Source organism: Molossus molossus, unplaced genomic scaffold (assembly GCF_014108415.1).
Source record: "Molossus molossus isolate mMolMol1 unplaced genomic scaffold, mMolMol1.p scaffold_m16_p_6, whole genome shotgun sequence".
Classification (NCBI taxonomy): Eukaryota; Metazoa; Chordata; class Mammalia; order Chiroptera; family Molossidae; genus Molossus; species Molossus molossus.
Genome location: NW_023425399.1, coordinates 8,742,636 through 8,761,116, shown reverse-complemented (window position 1 = coordinate 8,761,116; position 18,481 = coordinate 8,742,636). Strand labels below are relative to the sequence as shown.

General features: G+C 44.0%; 1 protein-coding gene across 3 annotated transcripts in view; it reads right to left on the bottom strand.

Annotated features, from left to right (window-relative positions):
* Window positions 1-17,853, bottom strand: part of UBE2V1 (ubiquitin conjugating enzyme E2 V1) — a 32,915-nt gene extending 15,062 nt beyond the window's left edge. The window contains exon 1 of one of the 3 annotated variants that reach the window (XM_036244476.1): window positions 17,780-17,853. In XM_036244476.1, coding sequence (XP_036100369.1) covers window positions 17,780-17,801 — 22 coding nt within the window. In that variant the 5' untranslated portion in view covers window positions 17,802-17,853. Of the gene's footprint in view, window positions 1-16,958; window positions 17,080-17,481; window positions 17,534-17,779 lie in introns of those variants that run through there. The other 2 variants (XM_036244479.1, XM_036244480.1) reach the window with 2 other exon arrangements.
* Between the last annotated feature and the right edge of the window lie 628 nt (window positions 17,854-18,481).

The window sequence follows — 18,481 nt, the reverse complement described above, 5'->3', positions numbered from 1 at the left end:
AAAACTCAGGATCCAGGCAAGTTACGAGCCTTCTTTGCCTTAAAAGCTGAGTCCCCAACTGGCTAGACTCTCAGAGGCAAGTAGCTCAACATATGACTGAACAAAGACCCACAGGAGGGATTCAAGGCTGTGGAAGGTGTTCCCAGTATATCTCAGTATTTCCCAAAGTGTAGGATGTGTGCTACTATTAATTCAATTTGAATAAATATCTGAGCATCTACTATATATCAGATACTTTTCTAGGCACTAGGGAATAAGCAGCGAACAAAACAAAAATGCTTGACCTCATGGAGCTTACACTCTAGTGGGACACATATAACTGACAAAATAAGTATGTAAATTATGTAGCATGACAGATGGTGGTTTCTGGAGCAGAAAGTAATGAGAGGAGTTATAATTTTTATTTTTTATTGTTGAAAGTATTACAGATGTCCCCCTTTTTTCCTACTGACCCCCTCCTTCTAGCTCCCACCCCCCTCCTGCTTTCCCCAACCTAAGGTCTATATCCATTGCTTGTGCATATAAAGAGTTATACTTTTAAATAGGGTGATCAAGGAAAGTCTTACTGCAATCCGGAGTCATAACTGAAGATCTGAAGATGGGGGAGCTTGACTTATGGATAGCTGGGGGAAGTCTTCCAGGCAGAGGAAACAGGCAAGTGTGAAAGCCCTGAAGAAGGACTTTGCCACATTGTCAAAGAAAAGCAAAGATGCCAATTTATCTGCAGTCGGAAATTAGGAACTCCCACCATTACTGAGTGACATAAAAAAGCCACCAGAGTTCTAAACAGGAGTAACAGGATCTGACTTGTTTTTTAAATAGGATCCCTCTGATTACTGTGTGAAGAACACAGTAAAGGGAGCTAGGGTAGAAACAGCTAGGGGTTTCAGTGAAGGCGGTAAGAAGTAGCACAATTCTAGATATTTAGAGGTCTAAGCTGATACGGTTTGCTGTCTGATTGTCTACGAAGCATGAGAGAAAGGAGTCAACTATGGCTCCTAGGTTTTTGGTTTGAGCAACAGATTAGATGATTTTAGGTGGCACATGGGTGAACACCTGCTTCAGGTCATGTACTTATTTTTTTATCTTCACTCAAGGACATCTTTTCATTTTTTGTTCAGATAGAGAGGGAGGGAGAGAGAGGAAGAGAGAGAGAGAGAAACATTGACGTGAAAGGAACACATAGAGTGGCCGCCACCCGCATGACCCAATCAGGGCCGGGGACAAACTGCAACCAAGGCACATGCCCTTAGCGAGAACCAACCCGAGTCTCTTTGGACTGCAGGCCTATGCTCTAACCGCTGAGCCAAACCAGCCAGGGCTCATGTACTTATTTATTTATTTTTTTTATCCTCACCCGAGGACATTTTTCCATTTTTTGTTCAGGTAGAGTGGGAGGGAGAGAGAGGAACAGAGAGAGAGAGAGAAACATTGATGTGAAAGGAACACATCGAGTGGCTGCCACCCGCACAACCAACCAGGGCCGGGGACAAACTGCAACCGATGTACGCGCCCTTAGCGGGAACCGAACCCGGGTCTCTCAGGACCGCAGGCCAACACTCTAACCGCTGAACCAAACCGGCTAGGGCCTCATGTACTTATTTTTAAGAATAACATATTTAGCTCTAGCTGGGGTGCTCAGTGATCAGAGCGTCAGCCCAAGCACCGAAGGGTGCGGGTTTGATTCCCAGTCAAGGGCATGTACCTGGGATGTGCCTGCCCCTCCACTCCCTGTCCACTCTCTCTAAAAATCAATGGAAAAAATTTCCTCAGGTGAGAATATTTTTCCATTGATTTTCAGAGAGAGTGGAAAGGAGGGAGAGAGGAAGGGGAAGAGAGAGAGAAAGAGGAGAGAGAGAGAGAGAGAAACATCAATGTGAGAGAGTCACATTGATTGGTTGCCTGCTGCACAATCCCAACCGAGGCCAGGGATCAAACCTGCAACCCAGGTACATGCCCTTGACCGGAAATTGAACCCGCGACCCTTTGGTCCAAGGACCATGCTCTAACTGCTGAGCCAGGTAATACTATACTAACTTCCCATTTATGCTGATGGTAAATTTTTCCTTTGAAAATAAAGTAAACAAAGAAGACAGCTGATTGAAGAAAAATATCAAATAGCACAGCAAAAACCTGAAAACAGTCTGGCCGGTATGGCTCAGTGATTGAACACTGACCCATGCACCAAGTGGTTGCCGGTTCAATTCCCAGTCAGGACACACACTCTGGTTGTGGGCCCTATCTCCAGTGGAAAGCATGTAGGAGGCGGCCAATCGATGTTTCTCTCCCCCTCCCTCTAAAATCAATAAAGGGGGGGGAGGGATAAAAAAACAAAAAAACAAAACCTGAAAGCATACTTGAATGGCTTATTTGGGAAACACTCATTTTTCATCCACAGAAGAGCCAACTGGATTATTTAACTATTGTGGATCAAGTCTCCAGCAAACACAAAACTGAAGGATGTTTGTGACATTATAAGCAAATGCCAGAGAACACAACATCTTTTGTTCAGAAAGAGTTAAATCTAAATCTGTAATAATCCTAACTAATTTGGGTTAGGAAATCACTGTGCATTACTGCTGGTTAATTTATAAACCTAAACTAATAAAAATGAATACTCAAGGAGCACAGAGTCATACTACTAGGAAGACTGATACATATCTGAGGTACCTGTTCATAGATGGTGTCATGAGCTGAACTGCGTCCTCTCAAATTCATGTTTAAGTCCTAACTCCCAGCACCTGAGAATGTGCCTATATTTGGAAACATAGCTTTTAAAGAGCTGATTAAGTTAAAGTGAGACCATTAGGGTGGGCCCTAATCCAACTGGACTGATGTCCTTATAAGAAGAAATTCAGACACACAAAGAGACACCAGGGATGCACCCTTGCGGGAGTAAAGACCATGTGATGAGGACACAGTGAGAAGGCAGCCATCTGCAAACCAATGGGAGAGGCCTCTGAAGCAGCCAAGCCTGCTGACACTGATTTTTTTCACTTCTAGGCTCCAGACCTCTGAGCAAATAAATTTCTATCTGTTGTTTAAGCTATCCAGTCTGGTATTTTGCTATGCAACCCTAGTAAACTAATACAGATGCTAAGTGACATCTTAAGTTTAAATTGGAAAGTACAGAGATCAAGATGGTAACAGTAGTTAGTTATCTCTGGGTACAAAGATTATGGGTGATTCTCCCAGCCCCCTTCTACATTTCCTGATTTCTTTTACCTCTTGTTATTTACATAGCAAAACAAAACCATAACAATACACTTAAGGCCCAAGTCAACCACACTGTAGGCAAGGTCCTACTTTTAGGCCTTTGCGCTTGCTATTCCCTCTGCCTGGAACACTCTTCTCCCAGATACCCATCAGACATGCTCCCTCCCCTGCAATAAGGATCACAGATTTTCTGAGCATGGGAATCTCACTTAATGGTATTCCCTGACTAATTTTAAGTGTCTGTGTTTTTTAATATTACCAAACTTGTTCATGTCAAATAAACCAGGCAAAATGCAATAGCTCTATAGCTAAGCCCTTTATTACTGAATGGAAGTTGCTTTTTTGGCAAGATAAATGTGCTACTTTTTTGTGTCAGATAAAATTTAAATAAGGCTGGATTAACTATTTTCAGTATGACTATTCCTCTTGTAAACTTTGGCAAAGAACATCCCTATGACTATGATGTTATCATCTAAGAACCAGATCTGATTAGGACATCCTACTCCAAATATTACAAGCTCATTGCTATTAGTTTCAAAACAGGTGATGAATTCAAGGTATATTTTTCTGATGTTTGATTCCTACTTGTCAAGTAGGGGAATTATATATTACTAATGAATTCTATACTTCAACAGACATTTCCATGGGATTAGACATTCAAATACTTAAAAAAAACAAAGTGTACAAAGCCCATATACACAACTGAACAACAACAACAACAACAACAACAACAAGAGTCAAACTTATTTTAGATTAGTATTTAGAATAATAACCAAACACCAGAGAATTGGGCAAAGTCAGCTTTTTGTTATTATAGCAGTACTGACATTCTAGGATAATTTGATTTGACTTAATTATAAAGGCATAATAAACAGTTTAATAAATAAAAAAAAGTTGGACTGACCAATATCTATTAGGCAGTCTTGAATTATTCTAAGCAGGAGTTGGAATATACATATAAATATCATAACTGTACTATATACTGATTAATTACAATAAGCATTTATTCCATTTGAATAGCAATTCTCAAATTTTTTTCATCTCAAAACCCCTTTAAAATTACTGAAGACTTCAAAGAGCCTTTGTTTAAGTGGGTTATAGCTATTGATATATACTGAATTAGAAATTAAGACAGAGATTTCAAAAATATTTGTAATTTAAAACTAACAAAGACAAACCATGAATGTTAAGATAAAGAACATATCTTATGAGATAAATGTATTTTCCAAAGAACAAAATAAAATTAGTGAGAAGAGTGGCATGACTTTGCAAATTTCTTTCATGTCTGGCTCAAAACAGATTTAAGAATGAAGGTGAGCCCTGGCTGGTTTGGCTCATCCGTTAAGAGGTCAGCCTTCAGATCAAAGGGTCACGGGTTCGATTTCTGGTCAAGGACACGTACCTGGGTTGCAGGTTCAATCCCTGACCCCATGTGGGAGGCAACAAATTAATGTCCCCCCCCCTTTCCACTCTATCTAAAAATCAATGGAAAAATATCTTCAGGTGAGGATTAATAAAAAAAAACAAAGAAAGAAAGAACCAAGGTGAGCTGGAGAATACATGTCCTGTCCAAAGGGGACAGTTACTCCTTTGCTCTGGCCAAATGTCTGTGGGTCAGATTCTGGTTACGGTCCAACACTTTGCAACACCCAGGGTCACCTAATTGTCCTCAAAAATTCCTTTCAATCCTAACATCCTAGGTTTAGCCCAGCATGTATTTAAAACCCTTTCTTTTGTCCAAAGGGTAAATAAAAATTGATAAACATTGTGCTAATTAGGCATCAGGCAGTTAAGTACTCTGTTAGCCCTTATTTAGCTAAATCTTGAATTTAAGCCCACCAACTGGATAGCATTTAAAGGAGACTTCCTTTTTAATTCACTTTTTCTAAATCACAAACTTTTACTTTCGTTAAAAAATTTATTATAAGCGAATTTTGGGGAATAAACACTTGGCAGAAACCAGGAATTACAAAAAATTTACAAATTATGAAGTGATTCATTTAGTCTTTTCTGGTATTTAAATAGAAGTGGCTAATTAACACCAGGTTAGCTGGTATACCAAACTCTACTTGGTAAGGGACCACTTGGGGGCTTACCATGTTTAACGTGCGTTAAGTCTAAGCTCACTTCACACTTACAGGCAAGAAATCCACACATTTCAAGACTGTAATTTTAAAAAGTCTGCGAGGCTTTTTAATAACCTGCTTGTCAAAATTCCCCTTCATATAAATTTGCTAGTAACATGCATATAGACATACACCTTCTTTCAGTGCAATAATTATCCAACATCATGCCAGACCTTCTAGGGGCTATGAAAGAAATAAAAACAGGGCTTCCCAATCTTACTATGGAAGCAAGATATACACATATCATGTTCAATAAAATAAAATAGTATTAAAATATATGAAAAATATCTATCACAGGACAATGTTTCTTAACCTTTGAGGTGGGTCACTGACCCCTTTGAATTTGATGAAAGCTAAAGAGGTGGAGCTACATTACTAGGAGGGACTGGACTTTATCCTGAGGGTAATTAGTGGGCAGCTGAAAAAGGCTCTGAGTAGGACAAGAGATAAGGCAAATCTCCTGGGTAATGTTCAGGATGGGCTGAAAGGCTTAGAGGCCAGGTTAGGGAGGTGCTAATACTAACAGTCTCCAGAGCCAGAGGCATTTTTGCAGACTACAAAGCAAGAGGCATTTGCTTAGAGCAAATACTGTGACAGGACATGTTATCAAACTTCTTACAGGCCTAGATAGGTAAAAAACAGAAGAAATATTAAGAGATTTAAGGCAGAGCATGTTAATTTGAATGACAGTGGTGGTAGTTGTCATGTGACATAAAAACAACTGGCCTTCACACCATAGGCTTCAGATAAGTATTTTTTGAAAGATGAGAGTCTTTTATACAAAGACTATAAAATCAACCCAGGCTTCCCTGTAATTGATCTTTAGATACTTTTTATGATCACGAATAAGATACCTGGACTACAACTCCATTTTAAAAAGGCTGGTCAGGGTAATGGCTAAGTTATCTTCTACAAATAAGAATCAGAGTATAATATAATTTAGAGAAATTTCTTCACTCTCTCAGCAGAGGATTAAGAGCACTGGCTTAGAATCAAGTCCCCATTCCAGAACTTTCTAGCAATCTAGCTGTGTGACTATGTAAGTTACTTTGAGCCTCAGCAAAACAGGGATCTCACTACTCTCTGCCTCTATAGGTGGCAGAATGAATGAATAAAGTAAAACTTGTAAAACACCTTCTGTAATACCTGATATAGAGTACTTACTGAACCCCCTTCATCAGCACAGTATTATCCATCATAAGATTTAAAAAACCCTCACTTGACATCCATCTCATTTGTTTGTTCTTTCTTAGCAAAAAACCTCAAAAGGGCTGCCTAGACTCCCTGTCTGTAATTCTTCACCTTCCTTGCACCTCCTCCAATCAGGCTTTTATATCTAGTCACTCACCAAAACTACTCTTTGTCAGGGGCACCAAGCAGCACCCTCCAGCAAAATCCTGAGGTCAATTCTCAGTCCCCACCCCAAGTTCCTGAAGCTCTCAGCAGCACCCAATTACTCCCTCCTTTAACTCTTCCCTTAGCCTCAGGTTCTCTTCTTACCTGGCTTCACTCCCCTGACCTCCAAACACCGACCTCTGCTCCTCTACTACCCAAGTGATTTTACCCAGACCAAGGAAGCTGATGAGTCTTCAATTTACATTTTCAACTAACTGCCAACTAGACATCTCCATTTGGATGTCTAATAGGCCTATCCAACTTAAAACACTTCCAAACAGAACTCTCTTATACTCCTTAATCTATTCCAAAAACCACCCACTCCTCAATCTCAGTATATGGCACATTTACCAGATCCTGCTGGCCAAAAATCTTGGAATCATAAGAAATCTTTCCTTTACATACTATACCCAACCTATTTCCAAATATATCCCCAATATGATCATTTTCACCATCTCCACTGTGATCACTATGCTACCTCAGCTACTTACCTGGTTTCTTAGTTTACCTGGTCTCTACCTATAGCCTATTTTCCAGTGAGCCTTTTTTTTTTTTTGGTTAATCCTCACCTGAAGATATTTTTCCATTGATATTTTTAGAGTGGAAGGGAGGGAGGGAGAGGGAGAGAGAGGGAGAGAGAGAACCATTGATATGAGAGAGACACGTGGGTTGGTTGCCTTCCGAATGACCTCCACTGGGGCTGGAGATTGAACCTGCAACCAAGGTATACATGCCCTTGACCAGGAATTAAACCTGAGACCCTTCGGTCCATGGGCTGATGTGCTAACTGTCAGCCAAGCCAGCCAGGGCTCCACAGTGGGCCTTTGAAACGTTAGATTCATCACTTCCCTACTCAAAGCCCTCCCCACTAGCCTCCCCTTGTAACCAGCATACAGCCAAACTCCTTACCTCACCTACAGAGATGCACCTGCTTCTCCAACATCATTTCCTGCCATCCTTTCCCTTGCTCCTCACCTTCCTTCAGGAATGTCTTTAAGTTTCTGAATGAGCAAACTGGCTTATTTCCTTTACACGTGCTGTTCCTCCACCCTAGAATTCTTTGTCCCAGAGCTGTAAATAGCTGGCTGGCTCCCTTAATCCTCATTAAGGTCTAACTTCCCATTCTCTTACCTTGCTTTATTTTTCTTCACAGCACTTATAGCCACTTGACATTAGTTTACTGTCTGTCTGTCTGTCCCATCGGAATACAAACTTCACGGGGGTAAAACTTAATCTGTTTTGTTTACTTCTGACTTTCCAATACCTTGAAGAGTGCTTTGCTCAGAGTATGCACTCAAATGCTGGGTGTTAGCTAGTGATATTACTTCAGAATGAATGATGCTCAACGTCACAAAATTTTAACTCTTGTTTATTTCTGAAAATATAGCAGGGAAACATTCATAGTCCTATTAAAAAGGAAGTCTAACATTATAGAGATAATCATAGGGGCTTACTATGGATTTTAAATAGCCTCAGAAAAGTTATACTTTAAATTTTGAATATAATGATCTCAAGAAGAAACACAAAACTTAAATTAGAAGCCAGGCAGTTTGCAGAGGTCCTCTCAGAACCCTCCCTCCCCCATATATTTTTACCCTTACACAATGTCTGTTTTGTACTCTTTTCTTTACATTTTATTTTCTCTTTTTATTGTCTGACTCACTCTCTGAGCTTCTCAAGTTGGAGCTGTGACTCATTCAATCTTGCCTCCCAATAGTCTGGTATGCTACCTGGCATATAATGGCACTCAATTAATGTTTCTTGATTAACAGTATCTCTTCCGTTCCTACTGTAAACTCTAATATGGTCTACTGTGGACAAAATGTTGGACACTCATACTGTACTCTATTTTGAGATAACTATTACTTGATAACTAGTTTTCTTTTAACTCTTTTTGGTTTTCAGTTTTTTAAAAAATATGATTTTATTGAATTTAGAGAGAGGAAGGGAGAGGGAGAGATAGAAACATCGATGCAAGAGAAAGATGATCGGCTGCCTCTTGCATACCCCCTACTGGGGATTGAGCCCAATCCAGGCATGTGCCCTGACTAGGAATCAAACCCATGACTTCTTGGTGCATGGGATGATGCTCAGCCAAACAAGCCACACTGGCAGGATTCAGTTTTCTTTTTATTATTTTTTTAATTGCTTTTTTTTTTTATCCTCACCCGAGGACATTTTTCCATTTTTTGCTCAGATAGAGTGGGAGGGAGGGAGAGAGAGAGAGAAACATCGATGTGAAAGGGACACACATTGAGTGGTTGCCACCCGCACCCAACCAGGGCCGGGGACAAACTGCAACCGAGATATGTGCCCTTAGCAGGAACCGAACCTGGGTCTCTCCGGACCGCAGGCCGACGCTCTAACCGCTGAGTCAAACCGGCCAGGGTTCAGTTTTCTTTTTCTTTTTCTTTATTTATTTTTTATCCTCACCCGAGGATATTTTTCCATTTTTTGTACAGATAGAGTGGGAAGGAGAGAGAGGAAGGGAGAGAGAGAGAAACATCGACGCGAAGGGACACATCGAGCGGCTGCCACCCGCACGACCAACCAGGGCCGGGGACAAACTGCAACCGAAGCATGTGCCCTTAGCAGGAACCGAACCCGGGTCTCTCTGGACCGCAGGCCGACGCTCTAACCGCTGAGCCAAACTGGCCAGGGCTCAGTTTTCTTTTTAAATGAAGTGTGATAGAGACTTTTAGGGAAACAAACCATAAAACAAAGTATTATTCACTACAAAATGAACTTTAATAAAATAACGTATTAAAGTATGCTACCGATATTTCAAACCATTTAGAAACTGCATATAAACTTAATAGCAGTATTTTCTAAAAAGCAAGAACATTTAACTCCAAATGGCCCAACCATTCCTAGTCCTAGAACATCAGAGGTATTCCAGGCACATAAATCCAAATATTGGTGGAGTTAAGAGATCCTGCAGATCTTGTGTATCAGTCACAAATGAAGACTTCATCCCATCCCAAATGGAGAGCATAAGCTCAAAATTATAATATATTAATTTTAACAAAAGATTTCAGGGACTATGTTAAAAAATTAAATCCACATATACCAAAAAAACCCAGACATATATCAGACTAAAAAAAAAAAAAATCCTCAAGCCCACCTGGTGTGGCTCACTGGTTGGGCATTGACCCATGTACCAAGAGGTCGCCGGTTTGATTCTTGGTCAGGGCATGTGCCCAGGTTGTGGGTCAGATCCTCAGGGGGGTCATGCAGGAGGCAGTCAATCGATGTTCTCTCTCATCAATGTTTCCATCTCTCTCTCCCTCTCCCTTCTTCTTTCTCTAAAATCAATAAAGAAAAAAAAATATATTAAAAAAAACCCTCAAGAACACTCTAACCTATTTTTCTTCCTATTGCACTTTAATCAATTGAATCAATCTAAAATTTAAGATTCCTGACATTAATGTGTGAACCTGACTCCTAAAAGGCAGCTGGAAAAACAGCTTCAAGTGACAATACAGAGGATGTAAAAACAGACTATTGTCAATCTTAATAGACTATAACTATTAAAAAGTTAACAATGAAAATGTTATAACTTCACCAACGTGCTAAAATATCACAATAATCCAAGATGGATGGAAGGAAGGAAGGAAGACAATGCCTAGCCGAGGTGGTTCAGTGGATTGAGCGTTGTCCCACAGACTGAGAAGTTCCGGTTCAACTCCTGGTCAGGGCACATGCCCAGGTTTCTGGCTCAGGGGCATGCAGGAGGCAGCAAATGGATGTATCTCTCTCACATCAATGTTTCTCTCTCTCACACATTGATATTACTATCTCTCTCTTCCTTCCTTTCTCTCTTAAAAAAACAATAAAAATATATTTTAAAAGAGAAAACATCTGTTCCTGTTACTTCAGAATTCTTCTTTCTAGAAGGATTTTTCCTGGATCTGTGTCAGTATCAAAACTCAGCCAGTTATTCTCTTGGCTAAATATAAACTGAAAAGTCAGCAGCTGCAGGATATTGCAAAGAAAATAAGACAACTAGGTTGAAAAAGCATGAATATTTGATAGGGCTTTATACCACGTCATAGTAAAACTTTTAATGCAGTAATTTAGAACACAACAACATATTAAAATATTTCTGGTACAAACAGGATTTTGAAAAATCATTTGGGAAAATCATGACCACAAAGCAGCAGCTATTACAGCATGCCAATCTTAGGAAAACCCTGGCCTGGCTTGGGTCTTGATTTAAAACGGCAGAGCCTCACAGGTTTCTCCTAAAAAAAAAAAAGCTGCTAATTAAAACTGGTTTGGTTGCCTATTCAGGGACGACAGTACACTGAGCTAGATGTCTGGTTGGAAAATAAGGAGGCCTGGAAGGTGATGTGTCTGGATTCAATGTTCCTGAAAAGTGTATATAAAGTTAGGGGAAGTTGCCCTGGTTGGTTTGGCTCAGCGGTTGGAGCCTTGGCCTGTGGTCCAGAGAGACCTGGGTTTCGTTCCCGCTAGGGGCATGTACTTTGGTTGCAGTTTGTCCCCGGCCCTGGTTGGGTTGTGAGGTGAACAACAACAACAAAAAAAGTTAGGGGAAGTTAACTTTTATTTCTGAGCAACTGGCAAGTGCTGTCTGGCTGCCTAGTTAGTACAGACAAGAGAAGCCTATTTTTTCTCTCCTCTACAGCATCACCTGGGAACTTCCTAGAAATGCAAATCCTGAGGCTGCACACCAAACCATTACACTACACAACAGAACTATTGAATCTGAAACTCTGAGGTGGGACCCAGCAATCTGATAAACTCTCCAGGTGATTCTGATGCACACTAGTTTGAGAATCACTAATCTAAGGGGAAGAAACAGCGACAATCATTCTTTACAGTCCAGACAATGTGACAACAAACAGCTGATGACAAAATGCAAGATTCTGTGTGTTTTTTTTTTATCCTCACTCGAGGACATTTTTCCATTTTCTATTCAGATAGAGTGGGAGGGAGAGAGAGGAAAAGAAAGAGAGAGAAACATTGACGTGAAAGGGACACATCGAGTGGCTGCTGCACAACCCAACCAGGGCCGGGAACAAACCGCAACCGAGGCACGTGCCCTTAGCGGGAACCGAACCCGGATCTCTCTGGACCGCAGGCTGATGCTCCAACTGCTGAGCCAAACCAGCCAGGGCGACTCTGTGGTTTTTTGCTGCTAGGGAGACCAAGGCCAAAGATTAGATGTTCTCTGACAGAGTGGAGACAAAGAACAAGATGTGGGAAGTGTGTAAGGACAATAAGGGAAGGAGAGAACAGAGTTAATTCTATGCTCAAGTACTTTTATAAATACCAACTAATCAGGAGCTTTCTGTTTTGAAAGGCTGAATAGCCATTTTGCTTCTGCCCTATCAGACACAGTTTCTTCAAATATGTCAAGTTTATATATTTGGCTATATCTAGGTAAGACCTGGATCAATTCACTGTAACTTCAATATTTATGGAGCACCTACTATGTCAGGGCCTATGCTGAGTGCTAGGGGCATAGCAGAGAACAAGGCAAAATCTTGCCCTAGTGGAAAGGCACAAAAAATATGCAAGAAAGCAAATGAAACTTCAGATAAAAGCAAGTGCTTTGGAAGAGAACAGAACAGAAATGTGATAATGACTGAGAAGACTACTGAATGGGGTAGTCAGGGATGGCCTTTCTGGAGAGCTGAGACCTTAAGAAGCAGTCAGCCATGTGAAGATCTGGGGGCAGAGCACTTATTCCCAAAAGGGAAAGGGCAACAGCAGAGGTGTGTCTACTATCACATGAGGTCAGGGGGCAGGCAAGACCAAGACCACAGAAAGTCTTGTGGGCCATGGAGAAAAGACTGATTTTATTCTAAGTACAGTGGGAAGAGCTTTCTGCAGGGGAGTAGCAATTTCTGAGTTTTTGTCTCCTCTATGGATCATTCCGCCTTCTTTATGAAGAATGTATTGCATTGGAAAAGGGCAAGACCGGAAGCAGGATGCTTTTGCAGTCTTCTAGGAAAGAGAAAGATGGTTCTGATTAGACAAGAATGACAATAACGAAGATGGAGATGAGAATTTGGCATCTACTGTGTGGTTACACCTACTGGACTTGTATTGGGGAGAATGTGAGGATGAGGAAAGAATCCTACTTGACAATCATTACTACCTACCCATGAAAGAACTAATCAGCAAAGACAGATGTGTCAACAGACCTGCCAATGGCTGAAGGAACTTGAGATGCCTAGCTTTACAACAGGCAATGGAAGCTGGAGGAATGATAATACAGCCAAGAGCATGTGTCCTGGAACAGAACTGTCCTGGTTCTGTACTCTGGCTCTGAGCCTCAGTTTCCTCATTTTCACAATAGTTACATGCTTCAAAGGGTTGTTCTGAGAAATCAGATAATGTATTTAATATAGTATCTAGCACACAGTAAGCCTTAGAAGCGAAGCTTAAAAAGAAGTCTGAAGGGCTTGCATGTAAATGGAAGACAAAGACCTACTTTGTATATGATATGAGGGGTATCCCAAGCCCAACGAGTATAACTTATTGAATATAAAGTATAAGCAAGAGCTTCCTTAGAAATGGACTTCATGTTACTCAGAATGGGATAAAAGGGTCCAGGGATGGTATAAAAAGGGTTCGTGCTACAGGTGGCAGATGCTTCTCATTAAAGCCGTTTCTCTCACCAAGCTTAACCACTACAAGACCTAGGAAGAGCGTATTTCCAAACCCATGCCTTTCCATTTCCTTCCTAAGGTACTGGAGCAGGCTGGGTAGGGAACTAAGTCAAAACCCCTGGGCTCTAGTTTGAGTGTCACCACTCCTTGGCCAGCCACCAATCTTCCTCAGTAACATATGGGGCCAATACTTCCCTTGGTTAGCTCACTGGGTTGTGGAGGGTTGGATGAGATGACACAACAAGTAAATCAAAGTGCTTGGAAAACTCTAAAGCACTATATATAATATAAAAGTTATAGTGTTAAAATGTTCACTTCACCAGTGTGCTGTACTTCACTGGGGCTTTTCAGAATGAAACAGAGGATTTCTAACCTTACATTCTATATTCCACTTTTATCAAATTACCATAGAACAACATTCAGGTTGGAGTGAGAAAGAGAATGGGGTGGGGGTGGGTGGTTTTAAAGTTACTATAAAAGGGAAAATTATGATTATCAAAATTAACCTTGGCAATCCCTAAGGAAAGCAATAGGTTGTCCTGGCCCAGCAAAGTGTTTCCCCTTCCACCACTGGAGCAGATTGCTGTTTCTTCAGCTGAACACTATATGAAGCAGTTCTCTTGAATATAGGGCTCATGTTGTGCAAAAGGTACATAGCTACAACAAGCACAACAAGATGTTCACATAGTGAGACACTCGGGAACGAGACCAACTAAGAGCCAACAGGTTCTCATCTCCCATCTCCACCTCTCTCTGGGGAACACCCTTGAATGGAATGGAAAATTACTTAACCTCCACTGCCCATATGGTTAAATTTTCATAAACTGAGTGTGTGTATGAGGCCATGCCAATGTATGCAAATTTAAAATCATGCCCAGCCAGGGCTTACCCTTCTGGCACCCAGTTTCTGTTTATCTATCAGGGAAGCCTGTAGAATGCTGGGTGAGAAGAAGGACCTGGCAGCCAAGAGTCACTGTATAAGGTCCTGTAATCCTGGACAAGGCACCTGTCACAGCACAGGCATCTAGAGGGATTCTAGTGGGCTTTTCATAATTCCACCCTCTAGGATCTATGCAGAATCACACCCTGAAGAACCAAGGGAGGTGGGAAGGTGTTGTAGCCAAGTGTGAAAGCAGTGACCATAAAAAACTAAGTTCAACCCTTACAGGAACTTAAAGGCTTCACAGTTGTTTCCTGGCAACCAAGGGCAGATTAATGGAGGGGCCTGTTTTAAACTTGACTAAGGAAGGCCTTAGGGCCCCTGACCACACCTCAAAGACTTCTCAGGATTAGAAAGCAAAAAGGCTAGTACACTCATTTTTAGTTTAACCTAATCAGGATCTTTCTGCTTTACCCGGGTGGTGTAGCTCAGTGGATCAAGCATTGTCCCATGGACTGAGAGGTCCAGGTTCAATTTCCAGTGAGGGCACATGCCCAGGTTTTGAGCTCAATCCCCAGAAGGGGCATGCAAGAGGCAGCCGATCGATGTTTCTCACTGATGTTTCTCTCTCTCTCTCTCAAAAAAAAAAACATGTTTCTGTTTCCACTCTTAGCACTCTGTACTTCTTTCACTGCCTAGGGGCACAAGTCAGATCTTTTTATTCCCCTCCTTTTCAGACTCTTATTCATTCATTCGTTCGTTCATTCATTCATTCAACAAATATTTACTGAATACCTACTTCATACCAGGCACTTGTGCAATGGTTTCCCTTACAATGAATAAAATCCAAAAGCCACATCTCTCTAACTCATCATCCTTAATAAGCCTCCCTTGCATGCTAAGGCCTTTGTTTTCTTCTTTCAACATGCCAAGCTTGGTCCTATCACAGTGCCTTTGCACACACCGTCTCTCTTCTCTTCTGCCTGTAACACATGCTTTAGGGTTGGCTCCTTCCATCATTTGTCTCAGTTAAATGCCCCCTCTCAGAGGAGTCTTCCCTGACCATCTCTCCAGACATCTTTTATCACATCACACAATTTCCTTCCTGGTATTTACTGCTATCTGAAATTGTCTTTATTATTTGCTCCTTTATGGCCTCTCCTGACTAAGTTCCTCAAGGACAGGGGCTATGACCATCTTGTTCACTATTCACAATAGGACATAGCAGGCTTGTTGAATAAACGGATAAAGGAGTTTCAGGAAACCCATTTTAAAGCACCTCGAAGCCTGTTTGTATTATCTAAACCATGCCAAGTGCTCCTGTGTTCCACTAGACAGCAGCTGACATTGCTTTATCTGACCACCACTGCATTTATGAAGCACTCTTCAATTGGCAGGGCCCCAAGAAGTTAGAATTAAGTAGCTGTTAAACCGGATTGTAGGAGCCAATCTCAAGTGGCTGACAACAGGGCTGAGATGCAGTACCACTACAACACTGGTTGCTACAGGTACCCCCTTTACTCCCAGTTCATAGCAACCTGGTAGGGGTGTTATTCTGGTGAGAAGTTTTCCACACCAGTCTGGCCTGACTCAGCCTCTCTCTTCTGACAGTGTCTGTGGCAGTATCTTGGTAAATGAATCGACTCAGCACTGTTCCAATTGAAACCAAAATCTATGAAGATGCACGGTCTCCTCCCTCTATCCCACAGGAAATCCCCACTGCTTTAAGTGTAAAAGACAACTTGTGGCAAATCACTTTAGTCGGATCCCCTACATCCATCTCCTTCTATTCCCATGCAACAATCAGACAAAGATGGCTCCCTGGGTTGCTGGAGGAACAGCATCCTGGAAAGATGGGACTCCCCTTACCCTGTTCCTTTTAGGTCATCAACCCTCTCCTGACAGTGCTGCTGCTCTGTGGCCTTAGGTAGCCAGAGGATTTCAGTACCCAGGCCAGTGGCTCTGTTTACCTCCTCCGACGGGGCTCACTCACTATCTGGGAGGACCTCCTTGGCCAACTTCACTGGCAGGCACTTCAGGGTAAAGACTCCTCAACAAAAGAGGAACACTGTCGCCCCCAAATCCCGCACTTCCAGAATCTGACTCTCTTATCTCATCAACCCCACTGGGGACCTTTGCCAGACAATCCTCACCCCTCCTCCTCAGGAAGGCCAGTCTGAGTCCATCTCCTGATGTCCAACTGGGGATGTTAAGCCTGAAACAAACCTTTCGGGATCTGATACTCAGGCCCGGCTTAGGTGTGCAGGGCAGGGAATCCGGTCTCAAAACGAGTGCCGCTTCCCTTAACCTTCCAGGGACTGGAAGAACGCCCCTCCCCGGCTGTGGAGCCCCCACATTCTCTGTTGCCCTCCTGGAGAAATGAGGGTTACTCAGCCTTCCTTCCCTTAAGCAGCCACCCAAGCATTCCCCTCTCATCTGCTCCGCTCCCCATGCTCATCCGGCCTAGGGGGAACTTCTGACCTGAACCCACATATTTGTTACCAGTGAGCCAAAGAGTAGAAAGAGGTGCCAGTCTCCGTAAAACAGACACTTCTGGGGTATGCTGCCCTCCTCCAATTAAAGAAGATTTTCCTTCCCTAAAAGAAACGTCTCTGAAACCCTCCCCCACACTGCGTGGGGCCTCCCTCAGTGGACCCCCTACCCCCACCCAAGCAGACACCCCCGGGGCCCCCGATTCACCTATTTTCCACCAGTTTCCGGCTACCGCCCCACCGGAGCCTGCCTCCCAGCATCGCGCATCTGTGTCCCCAGCCAGGGGCTGGCGATGACGGAGTCATTGCACTGTGGCCGCAGCAACCAGCATCCTCGGGAATCAGGGAGCCTGTCCCCCTCTCACTATCGTGTGGAGACGCCCTCGCGCCTCCCAGGAGCAGCCACCCGAGGCTCCCCTCTCCTAGTTAAAACAGAGGCTCCCTCCGCTAACGCCATCCATCCCCGAAACTAACGCTGGCGCGGTCCCGGGAGCCAACGGGGGGTCCTCGGTCCTCCCTCAGGACCCCGTTTCCTCCGCGCACCCATCCTGACCGGCTTCTCGGAAGTCCCGGCCGAAGCGACATCCCAAGGCGCCCCCCTCAACCGGACCCAAAGCACCCAGTAAAGGGATTCCATCCGCTTTGGGGCGCCCCCTTCCCACCAGTGAACCCCTCGATCTCGCTCAAAGAGCCGCCGGCCCCAAGCCGCTCCGGAGTGCCTCTGGGCTCACCATTCGCCCGCTCAGCAGCGCCGCGGGCCCGGCCCTTCCCCTCGGCGGGGCCCTCACGCCGCCCGGGGGAGCTTCTGGGCCTCGCCGCGCCGCCCACAAGCCCCTCAGGCCCCCGCCCGTGCTTCCGGCCGCCGCCTGCTCCTCCTCCCCACTCAGGCCGGCCGGGGAGCCTCCGCGGAGCCCGGTGGACAGATTCAGCTCAGAGGCCCTGGTCACGCTGCAATGGCCTTCGCGAGTCCCCGACCCCCGGCCCGAGCCCGCGCTCCCTCAGCTGGCCGGGCCCGGGGCCCCCGCTCACCCGAGCCCGTGGTGGCTGCCATCTTGCGTCGCTGTCGCTCGAAGGCCGGCCCCTTCTTCACCCCCCACCCGTTCCCGGGCCCTTCTGCGCAGGCGCGCGCGAACGCGCAGACGCCGCCGCTGACGCCGGCTCGCGGACCACGGGACCCGGCGCGGGGAAGGCTTCTTCCCCCTGCGGGCTCAGCGAGAGGAAACGGAGGCGTGCGCCAGGGCCCCGCAACCTGCAGTCCCCCCGGGCTCGGGTGCGAAGGAGGGGTTGAGGTGCTTGATGAGAACGGCAGGGGTGATTAGTCTTGGGAGGGCGCGATTGTAAAAGAAAAAGAAAGGAAAACGAGGAAAAAGCGCCTGTTTCCCTTCGGGCATTTTCTTGTCTGGTTGGAGACGCACAACGTCTCTCCCAGGTGGGGATTCATGTGAAAGATGAAGCTGAGAGGGGTTAGGCGATTTATCTAAACTCAGCCGTTAAGTGCGTGAGTCAGAATTTGAGCCCAGGCCAGATCGCCTTGCTTCCAGAGTTGATGCTCCCCGGCCAGAGGAGGCTTGTAGCGGAGGAGCTAGATGATTTGAGAGCCTTAAGGTGGCTGGGAATACATTCATTCATTCATTCACTCAGCAATCCATTTGTTCATCCAAACAAACAATTAAGTAGGCATCTACTACTGGGCTTGGTGCTGGGGATGGATATACAGCCCTAACGAAGCAA